At 44.2% G+C, this 11,600-nt stretch overlaps 1 protein-coding gene across 1 annotated transcript in view; it reads right to left on the bottom strand.

The window, feature by feature from the left end:
- Positions 1-8,938, bottom strand: part of LOC143121795 (FRAS1-related extracellular matrix protein 2-like) — an 81,488-nt gene extending 72,550 nt beyond the window's left edge. Inside the window, exons 1-2 of the mRNA XM_076282391.1 lie at positions 3,805-8,938; positions 1,390-1,479 (exon numbers count right to left, since the gene is read on the bottom strand). Coding sequence (XP_076138506.1) covers positions 1,390-1,479; positions 3,805-8,830 — 5,116 coding nt within the window. The 5' untranslated portion in view covers positions 8,831-8,938. The remainder of the gene's footprint in view (positions 1-1,389; positions 1,480-3,804) is intronic.
- Positions 8,939-11,600: the final 2,662 nt, after the last annotated feature.

Here is an 11,600-nt window from a genome sequence, read left to right as displayed (position 1 = left end):
ACACACACACACACACCTGCACACATGCATACACACATAACAAAAACACACCCACACTGTGAATTTTATCTTTCTTAATACTAAGCCTCAGCTGTGTTTGAGAAAAGCAAAACAGCAATTACAAAAATGTTTCAAAGGGGGCCAGGACCTGCATGGATAATTAATATCTAACATACAAAACTGCTCTCCGCCAGCTCAATGTGGTAGTGCTCATTTTGTCTTTCTCTATTGTGCCAGACAGTGAATCCGTAATGACACAAGCGCTGAGAACATTATTACCAGCAGCTGTTTGGACCTTCTCCTCCACTCCAGTCCTGCACACACGCCAATCACACGCGAACTCAGTAAAACAAGGCGTGCCCCGAGGAAAATCAACAAAGTGTTTATGAGTCTATTAATACTATTGCATTCTTTATCTCTGCTGAGTTTCACTGGAGGCTTGTACACATAATTTGCTAATGAGACTCCCAGAAGAGGTCTGTAAAATATGAAAATATGTACAGTATGTATATGCATACATGAATATGTACACACACACACACACACACACATACATTTACTTCAGGGATGTGTCATATCGTATCGTCCATGATATACTGGTAGAAGTCCTCCCTGTGATGAGCATTTGTCATCCCCTAATATTATTGATATAGTTGAGGACATGTTTACATAAGCTCCACAATGTGGGCTGCTCGCATGTAGAGCAAGAACACACACACAAACAAAAGGAAAGCCGTTAACAACCTAAATTCACAAACATACACATACTCACACACTCACACACACACACACACACACACACACACACACACACACACACACACACACACAGTTCCTCCACAAAAGCACCACCCGCAGTACTAGAATCTAGTTTCACTTGCAGAAGCTCATTCTCCCTGAGCTGGCACAACTGGATATTACGGAATTGCCTCCAGCAACCCTTCTATTGGAGAGAAAAAAAAGTACCCTTCTGATTCAGAATGCTAAAAATATACATATGGCCATGAGGGGGGAAGAATCAGCTCCAGAGCTGAAGGCGAAGTTGTTAGATCTTTGGCAGATACCAAAACAAGGCCGGGCCAGTCCCGGTGAGGGTCTGGCCCAAATCTGGCGCAGGCCTGACGTAGGTCTACCAGATCTATTCATAAGTCAGGGCCTCTCTTCTTGGTACGTCTTACTCAAAATTCAAACCCTTCCCTTTCAGACCATACATTTTTAATTATGTCAGTCCTCAGGAACCATCATAGAACCATTTGTCCACTGAGGAATTTGTGAATGTGTGATGGTGATGAAGTGCACGTTATTTGAATAACAAATGCAACACAGTCATGCCATCACAACCTCATTGTTTGAGTGAGAGGCGAGAGGGAGAGACTTGAAGAGACCTACCGATATCCTCGATGGAGAAGAAGAACACATCACTCGTGGCGTTATCTCCATCTCTTAGAACGTAGCATATATGCATGTCATCAATGTCAGCTGGGGGAGAAGAGAAAAGCAAATCAGTATTCTATTCCACTTCCTATTCCCCTATCCCATACTAAATCAGACGTACACTGACATTTATTTATTTTTTACTGTAATAACAGAGACATGTCTGTAAGGTACACATAGTTCATGAACTGCTACCCTGAGCCATTATGCCAATGTTAGCCTGACTTTTAAAGCATTTTAAAGACCCAGTAAAATTTTATTTTCATTTGATTTTTTTTTTTAAAACAAAGTCACCAAGTAAATAAACACATGGAAAGCCTGGCGATGCTTTCAGCCATTTCAGACATCAACATGTCAACTCAGCTGACCCAATTCCAGCTTGGCCAATTTGCAGATGCCTCAACAGTTCAGAGAACGCAGGCTTCCAAAACTTACAGGATGCCTCACTGTCATCAGTTCACTGCTAGCTAATTTAACACTACAAGTCAAAGACATGTGAAAAAAAGAAATATGAGGCACACATAACATTAATTGCTGTGCCAACAATGGGGTACAAAGTCTCACACGCACATAAAAAAAACGAACGGCTGAACATCAGCACATCTGTCGAGCCGCTCTCATTGAACGCGGCTTAGGCGTTTACGTGCTTCTAAAAGGTCTGTTCTCTGGGCAAGCGGGAAGTTTACGGCTGCCGCTACCACCACCACCACCACCGCCGCTGCTGCTGCTGCCTCGCATCTTCAATATTTGATGTCAAAACACTCCTCCCTTCAAAGACGGCCAGCTCATAAAAATGTAACCCCACCATCTCCCAAATGCCCACGAGGGAGACATTTTATTTACTGGATGCTTTGCCCTTACACTCCTTCTGCACGACTCCTCTGAAATATTGAACAGGCGTCGGAGGTGAGGGTGAGGGTGAGGGTTGGATGGGGGGGGTTGGGGGGGGATATGCTAGGGCAGAGAAGAGCAGTGAGGGTAAATCGATGGTGCTTTCTGCTCCGGGCTCTCTGACTATGCAGGTGCTTGGGCTGCACACGGATACAGGCCCCTCAGGACCAGAGAGGCACGCTTCACTGTCTCATAAAGAACACACAGCCACAGAATTGGCTACTCTCGCTACAGTCTCCTTTTGCCTGCTGAGTTTTGACTTGTGTTGTGTCGTTTCAGGTCAAATCACTAAGTTCCTGCTACATCAAATCTAATTTGTACAGAAATACGCTATCCTGATGTTTTGAAATACCACATGTAAGACAGGTATAGACAATATGAAAGATAAATCGATATAATGCATTCCTTCGTGCAATAACACTTCTTGAGGCTGAAGTGAGGTTTGCCATTGTTTGCTAAAGTGCTTATCTGACCAGTTGTTGGTCAGATAACAACATGTCAATGCTGTGTGCTGGCCTGACATACCCTAGAGCTATACCAAAGAACACTTCTAACTTTCACTACCACTATGGTTCAGAACTGTTCAAATGCGTGTTAAACATTTATATCAAGTCTTCACCTCCCACCCTTAATTTGAGTTTTATTCAGTCACTTTTTCCCCTCAGGATTTAGGTTACTGTTACTGTATGTCTAAGGTATTATGGTTAAGGTTAATAACAAACATGTGGCTGATGACTGATGTGATGTGACTTTATTATTATTATTATTATTATTTATTTATTTATTTTATTATTATTATACTTTTTATTATACTTTTTAATAATTTATTTTATGTATTTTTATTGTATGTGTGTGTGTGTGTTAACATGCACAGGACGGTGCTGTTGTGGCAGTCAAATTTCCTTCGGGATGAATAAAGAATTTCTTATCTTAATATAAACAGCTTCAGAGAACCTTTTTACAACAACAACAGTTAGCTCAATGGACCTTTTGTTATTTTTGACCTGCAGCAAGTCAATGCTATTTACAAAACATAATTTACCCCTGTACATACAGTATATGACCAATGAGTCAGTAAACAAAAAGGATTTGTTAGGAGCAGTAAGGTTTACTGAAACTCTATATCTCAGAGGAACGTGTTAAAACCCCTTCAAAGTCTCTACCTGGGGAGCCATATGTAATTCAATACGTGCGTTGTCTGATACACTAAGTATGCTGTCATGACACACCTTGTTAAAATGCGAGAGTACAAACCCTTTTGTGATACAGACAAGCGTGGTGTGAGCTGCATCCCATGTGGTGAGGGGGAAAAAACAGACATCTCTTTCAGGAATAATAAAGAGTCTGTAGCCAAGTAAAATATGTCTACTGCCAGCAGTGAACCTGCACTGTTAAATTGGTTGGGATAATGTGAAACAACATACTTGACAGTTATACTTTCTGTAATGAATGTTGCAAACAATACTTTTTCTTTCTTACCTTGTGTGAAAGTGGTGACTGTGACGTTGCCTTTGCCCAGGTTGATGAGGTAGCCATGCTCTGGGCCCACCGTGATCCTAAAGGTGACGGCCACTTGCGGACTGTCCCTGTCCTCTGCTTTCAAGGCTTTGCTTGTGATGAGGAACCCCAGGTGACCGGTGGACAGAATCCTGAGGGTTGCGCCTCCTTTGTTGACCATGATCTGCGGAACACCATTGTCCACGGAGAGAATGGAGATTTTCATGGTTTGGGGTCTGCGCGTCTCAAACACTGTGTCGGGGAAGACGTAGAAGTCTGTGTGAGTCCCGTCGGTCACGGTGAAGGAGAAAGAGTCTACGGACGACTCGGTGCCGTCGTGCTTGTAGCTAATCATGTTTTCGTTCAGGTCCTGCTTGGTGAAAGAGGTGACCGGGTGGCTGTTGTTGAAGAGCAGCTTGCCGTGGACCGGCACCTGGGTGATGGTGAACTTCAGCCGTCGGTCCACCGTGTCCCGGTCCTCCACTGTCAGTTCGAACGGAGTGATGAGCTTGTTCTCTCCCTCGCTGACCACCAGCCCGTGCACGGTCACCACCGGCTTCTTGTTGTCCACATCTGAGATGGACACCCTGAAGGTGCGGAACACCGGGTTGTACCCGTCGGTCACCTCGAACTCAAAGCTGTCCATTTTGACCTCATCGTCAGCCGTGTGGATGTAGTAGATCTTATTCCCGGCCAGCTGCAGCTGTGTAAAGGAACTTATGGGCATACCAGGGGTGTCCGTACACTCCAGATGCCCCCTCATGGGCGCACGGGTGATGGTGAAGACCAGGTGCTCGTCGGGGCTGTTCAGGTCATGGGTGCTCAGCAGGTCAGTGGTCAGGGTGACCCTACCCCCTTCCTTCAGGGAAACACCCTTACTGACAACATCAGGGAAGACCATGTCTATACTGCCGACTGTGACATAAAAGTATCTGTCTATCAAGGGATTGATGCCATCTGTGACATCGAATTTAATCAGATCGCGAATCCCTTCTTGCCCATTGTGTATGTAAACAATGAAGTCTTGGTCTACTTCATTTTGGGTAAAATTCATCCCTATCGTGATGTTCTCTAAATAACCGAATGGGGTCCGCCTTTGTAAAAATCCCTGGTTCGGTCCATAGCGAATGATGTATGTCAGCGTGCTATCCTCCGAGTCTAAGTCAGTGGCTTTTAAAACTCTGTTGGTGACTACTTTGACATCCCCTATCTCTATTTCGAGGCCGTCGTTAATGGCCATCCTTGGCGTTTCATCATCAACGGGAATAATCATGATCAGGACCTCTTTCTCCACTGTGAATTTACCATCAGTGAGAATGACAGTGAAACTGTCCTCTGTGGTCTCTGAATCATCATGCTCATACACAATACTAGAGGCTTCTCTGATCTGGTCAAGGGTGAAATTGCTAATTGGAACGGTGCCAGAGGTCAACTGGTTTAGGAGAATGCCATGTTTTGGGGGTTTGGTGATTATAAATGTCAGTTCATCAGAAGGGACATCTGCATCTGCTGCGTTCAAAATTGGGGTGTCTATGACAATGTTCATGCCCTCCATCACTACAAACTCCCTCATGTACATCTCAGGCTTCTCGTCATTGGAGGGGATAATCCTAATAGGGAAGAAATGCTTCTCAGAGTAATTAATCCCATCGGAGCATCTGAAAGTGAACCTGTCTTCCACAGGTTCGACGCCCTTGTGAATGCTCTGCACATAATAAATGTGGTTTTGCCTAATGTCCTTCATGGTAAATGCACTGATGGCTGTGCCTGACCTAGACTTCTCCGAGCCCGGGGCTGGGGATATGTTTTCTATGTAGCCTGACGATGGCTGAACAATGATCGTGCAAAGGAGGTCATCATTGGGTGTGTCTACGTCATCTGCGCTAATGTGCAGGATCTCTATGACATTTTTCTCTCCCTCTACTACACTGAACAGGGGCCCTACAAACACCTCAGGAGCCTGGCTATCTAGGGGCAATATGGTGACCTGAACTCTGACCCCAGTAACCTTGTTGCCCCCGACGGTCCACTCATCTGACATGTCTGTGAGGGTCAAATTAAAGAAGTCCTCCTTGGTGGTCAGACCGATCTCTCCCCCGGTGTGGGCGTACACCACAAAGCCGCTGATGATGTCAGCTTGGGTGAACCTCCCGGCGGGCACCCCATTCACAAGAATCTCCCCGAACACGGGAGGGTCCTCCACGATGAAGGTCAGCCGGAGGTCATCTGTATCCTCGTCCTTGCCCTGAATGACGCTTGTCGTAATTTCCGTGGCCCCGTTCTCCAACACATCAATGTGTGAGCCTATGGTGCCAGCTGGGAGACTGATGGTGGGTTTCTCATCATCAACCGGCTTCACAGTGACCCTGATAGTAATTGTGACAACGTGGACTCCATCACTAACATCTATTTGGAAATAATCACTGGTCGATTCATCTCCATTGTGGACATATGTAATTTTCCCCTCTGAAATGTCCCTCAGGTTAAACGTATCACCTTTGGTCAGGTCAGTGAATGTATACTGGACTACACCGTGAAGTGGAGGCTGAATGACTGTGAATGAAATCTGACTGCTGTCAGTGTCTTGGTCCTCGGTGTCCAGTTCCTCTCTTGTAATGACATGTGTGCTGCCCTCCAACACAGTGAAACCAGAGTTAGTTATCTGGGGTGGCTTGTTGTCGACAGGCTGAAGATAAATGTTGAAGGATCCGGTGACGCTATTTCCAGCTGTGTCTTCTACAGTGAACGCAAACTGCACCACGTGGGCTATGATACCCAGTTCCACATCAGGTGGCTTGTAGGCTATCTTGTGGTGATTGATTTGCGCCTGGGTGAATTCTGTGACCTGCATGCCTGGACTTTCAGTCAAAACGATTGACCCGAACACAAGGGGGTTGTTTGCATCTGTGTCAGTGGGTGGCTGCGTAATGGTATATTTCAGGTCACGATCCTCAGAGTCCAGGTCTGTGTAACGCAGGAACTTCTTGCGAAAGTATGTGAGCTGGTACTCGTGCACGGTCATCTGCAGTGTGGTGCCCGGGTAAAGTTCGGGAGGGATGTCATCGATGGGAAGAATCTTGATTATGAACGAGCTTTCCCCTGATTGATTGGGGGGGTCGTTGTCATCCTGGACGCGGAACACAAACTGGTCCATGACAGGCCCGGTGATGTGAGGCCCTACGTGCCTGTAGAAGAGCTTGCCGTCGGTGATGTCCACCTGGAGCCACTCTGTCACTGACTTCTCGTACATCTCGTCCTCAGCATCGAACCGCCATGTAGACGGATCCTCTGGGGCCTCTGATTGCCGTAGTAGCACCTCTCCTATTGTGGAGAATGGGGGCTGGATTATGAACTTAATAGTGGAGTCCTCTGAATCTATATCAGCCGCACTGAGCGTCAGGGGTGAAATTGGAATCATCTGATTTTTGAACAGCACCAGGCCTGTGTTGGCATTGATGATCGGTGGCTCGTCGTCCATTGGCACCACGGTGATGGGGAAGAGGAATTCCACTTCGTGCTTGCCATCGGTCATCCGAAAAATGATGTTGTCACTGTAGGTGTCACTGCCATCGTGCTGGTAGATGGCCACACCATTATCCAGGTCAGCTGGCGTGAAAAACTTCCTCCGTGACCCCAAAACTGTCAGATGCCCATGCCTGAGCCCATCAATCACACTGACCCTCACATTGTCCAGGTTGTCTTCATCACTAATCTCTAAATTGTGTGAGCTGGACAGCGGCCTAGATTGTCCCTCATACAGCAGCTGTCCAGTATTTCGGGTCACGACAGGGGCCAGAGTGTTCATTGGCTTGACAACAATCATGAAGGCAAAGGGGTCCGACACAGCACCCTCAGTGTCCACAACCTCAAACTCGATTTGGAAAATTCGCTCACTGTCTGAATCCACAGCAGGGGGCTTATAGGCTATTTTCAGCTCCTTCAAATCCCTCTGATAGAAAGAGGTGATGGGCAAATTCCTATCATCTGTGCTCACAATGTAGCCCTCTTCAAAAGACAGTGGGGACGTGATATTAAATATTAAATCATCTGGATTGGATTCTATGTCCTCCGCAGCCAGCATATCAGGAGTAATGGCAGTCATTACAAACTGGTCCACCTCCATCATCATCATAGCCACAAAACTGGGCTTTGGGGCAGTGTTCTCCTCCCCTTCTCGTATGCGCACCATAATTTGGAAAAACTCTTGGTTTAATATGTTGCCCTCTTTGTCTTGTAACTCTACAAACATAGGAATATAATCTCTGTTTGGGGAACGATGGGAAAACGTGTGCTGATAACGAATGTTGAGTCTGAGAAATTCATCACAGTCCACCATCTTTCCCAGTTTTCCCTCGTCAATAAGTTTGCCATATCTGGGCAATGCACTTCCACTGGCAAGTGATGCGACTTTGCACTGATATGCATTTCTGTCATAAGTAAATTCCAATATTTTCTTATCAATGGGATTACTTGCTCCTAAAAGCCTTTCAACAGTGAGGGGCATATTTCTAGTCAATACTTCCAACTGCGTAAAGATTACCTCAACCTCCATCATAAACGGTATAATGACTGTATCAGTTTGGGTGTCATAGCGGAGTTGTAGCCTCACCCTGTCCTTTGCCGGGCTCCTGGAGCCGAAGTGCGAGTACTTCACATCGTTGGGACCGAATTCACACGGAAACTTTTTCGGGGAGAGCAGCCCCGGTCTCTGTGACAACGGGTCATTATCCAACACGGTTATGCTACATTTGTCTCCGGGCTGAACTTGGGTAACCAAATCGTTGATGGGATCAACAAAAATGGATCTCCCGAAAGGCACGCGTATTCCGTTGTTTGCAACCAATATAGCATCCTCTGAGAGGTCCGTTCTCAAACCATATGATAATCCCAAAGTGTCAAAGACCTGTGCCGATGCATAACCTGTCAAAGTCAATGCACTCACAAGTAAGTGGAAGAGAACAGGGACTGTAGGAATCCCGTGCCGCTGCAGGGAGATATTCAAAGCCATTTGTGCAGAGAACCCAAAGCGAGGATCCACTGCACTTGTAACATAAAATACGAAAACAAACTAGGCTACTTTACGCAATAAAAGTTACAAACGAATAAAATTAGGGTGGGAAATTCTTAGACGCGTATCCGTGCTGAGGTACACCATTCTCTCCAATCGGCTGTACTGGGTTAAACTTCATACATTTGGAAAGCTGGAGTGAGGAAATCACGCCCTCTGTGCTCCGCGATTGGATGATATTTACGGTGGAATGCGTATGTTAAGACTTAAATGGACCTGAGTCATGTCACTCCAAGTAAACGCGAGCGACAGCTACAGTTTGGTCCAGTCTGAATAAATTTGTGTCAGACAGGATGGGGTGAGTGAATGCGCTCACACGCTCACAATTATGTTTGTCCTTTCAGAACTATTTTCTGTAATATAACGCTGCGAGTTTGCAGTAGGTTATCGTCATATGTCATTATTTTGGTTTACAATCGAGTTCTTGAAAATATTCTGCTGCACATATTGTGCAAAATCAGAACGCACAAACATACTATTTTCCCCGATGTAATTATGTACTCGTTAAATTCCGCATTGAATGAAAAATCAAATATTAAAGCCCATTTATCGACAATATAAGTGACACAACTGTTTTGAAGAGTACGTTCTGGCAGGTGCAGGGTGATGAAACATATCCCAGCTCCCTCTGGTGGTGGCTGGAGAGACGAGGAGAATTCGTTTGCCGATTAATTCGGTATCTCTGCCAACCTGAAAGACGTGTCTTCAAGTACTTCATTGGGAAACAGTTCATTACCTACCGGCAGTGTGTGACAGTGTAGAAGATTTATGCAGAGAAGGACAGCGCGGGAAAAGATCTTTAGCAAGTTCAGTGGTATTTTCTGAACCTTTTTAATGTTACATAGGCTTTCAGATTTTCACTATTTCCTCTGAAAGCATTTTCACCCTTTTTTACATCCAAGTATTTGTCATTCAAATTTATGTCATTCACTCAGGCATAATGCAGGATCTATGACACACACGGGAAAATGACACTCTCAAGTGATGTGAATTCTCGCTGCTTTTCAGAAATGACTGCAATTCTCTGGATCAATTTGTATGCAAACAATGAAGGCGGTTCAATAGAATAGGATATTATGTGACAGCTCTGAAAATGTTTCCTGCAATGGCATTTCGCTCTTTCATGTCAACAGACACAAAATGGTAAATACTTATTGGCAAACCAGACTAAGGTCAAACACATTCAGGCTTTTTGTGTGTACTTCAGTCATAAGCTGATTCAGTCAGCTTTATTGACTAAGCCATGCATATCATTCATTCAAGTTGGACAGGCAACAGTAAAACTGAATGTGTGAAGAATCTGAATCGCTGTTATTTGATGGCATTCCAAAGGTGCCATTTCTAGAGCTGTTGGCATGACATGTCCACCTTTGTCCTCTGTACAGCTGGCTCATAGCAGTCTCAGACAGCAGAGCTAAATGGAAGGGTAACATTGTAATGCCACTTTGCCCATACGAAAAATGACTACAGGAATCTTAGAGTTGAGAAATATATTATATATATATATATGTGCAAAATAATCACTAAACTTGAAGATGGTATGTTAAATGGTTAAATATCTGACTGAGAAAGAGAGCGCAGAGGTTAGATGATCTCAGTTAAATAAATACATTTATTTACAGAGAATTGTCAGGAAAATACTGACTTGACTTGCACAATAATCCTCTCTCGAGCCATCGCTTGCTGTATGTGAAAGTTGTAGAATACCATTTAATTATAAAATACCAGTTGCAGAGGTTAGATGATCTTACTTCCCTGTCATCTGTCTTATGTGATCATGTAATCAATATTCAAACCAAAACAAATGCACCCTAGACTAAGGTATTTTTAACAAGATACATCAGTTTTTGCTCTTTTACTCACACCTTCTATCCATGTCCAATTGGCATCATCATGTCCCCCTCATGCCCCATTTTGTATACCAATGCACAGATTTATGTATGATAGTTATAGTTGTTATATGTTCAACCCTCAATATCATAAGATAGAGTGCCACACGGAAATTAGAAAAACAGTATTATTGGACAATATTGTTCAAAATAAAACATATAAACATATCACTCCATGTGTTCATCATTAATTTGTACATACAATAGAATGGCAGGAGCTGATTTGAACCGCCATGCACATTTGGTCCTCCCCAGTGTTGACTCCATGGCTATGGCCTTGTGCTGGACACATTGTGTCAAATGCATTGCATGATACTTAGTGTACACTTGTTTACAGTCACATCATACTCTGGTTGTTAAACATTTGGAAATGACTGGGAAAATCAACCCAACTATTTTAAATACCCCACTTTGCACAAATCAACTGTGCATAATGCAAATGTAATTACCTCTATATTTATTTTTTTTCTCTCTTAAATACCTCCGGTGATAGAGGGTGATTTAAATGAGCTCATTAAGTGGAGACACACTTCAAACACAGCACTCAACACTGGCCATTAGTACAGATGGATCTGAAATATAAATGCATTCTGAGCTTGATTCATAATCTATGGCAATTGGCTGGTTACCTGTTTCAGTCCAGTCATCTGTGTTCTTGTGCAATGGTGTTGTTGCCACTATCATGACGTGTGTGTTAATCTAATGTGTTGAAGGAATGGGGAGAAAGCATGTAAGGGGTTGATCATCTGCTAGAAATAGACTTGTGAGCTACATATCAAAAATACAGAACATGCCAAGTGAATCATCATCTCGATTCATGT

The sequence above is a fragment of the Alosa pseudoharengus genome, unplaced genomic scaffold (assembly GCF_046254945.1).
Source record: "Alosa pseudoharengus isolate Yale_2024_CS ecotype anadromous, Long Island Sound unplaced genomic scaffold, YU_APseudo_1.1 YU_APseudo_1.1_scf_13, whole genome shotgun sequence".
Classification (NCBI taxonomy): domain Eukaryota; kingdom Metazoa; phylum Chordata; class Actinopteri; order Clupeiformes; family Clupeidae; genus Alosa; species Alosa pseudoharengus.
This window is presented reverse-complemented; position numbering and strand designations above follow the sequence as displayed.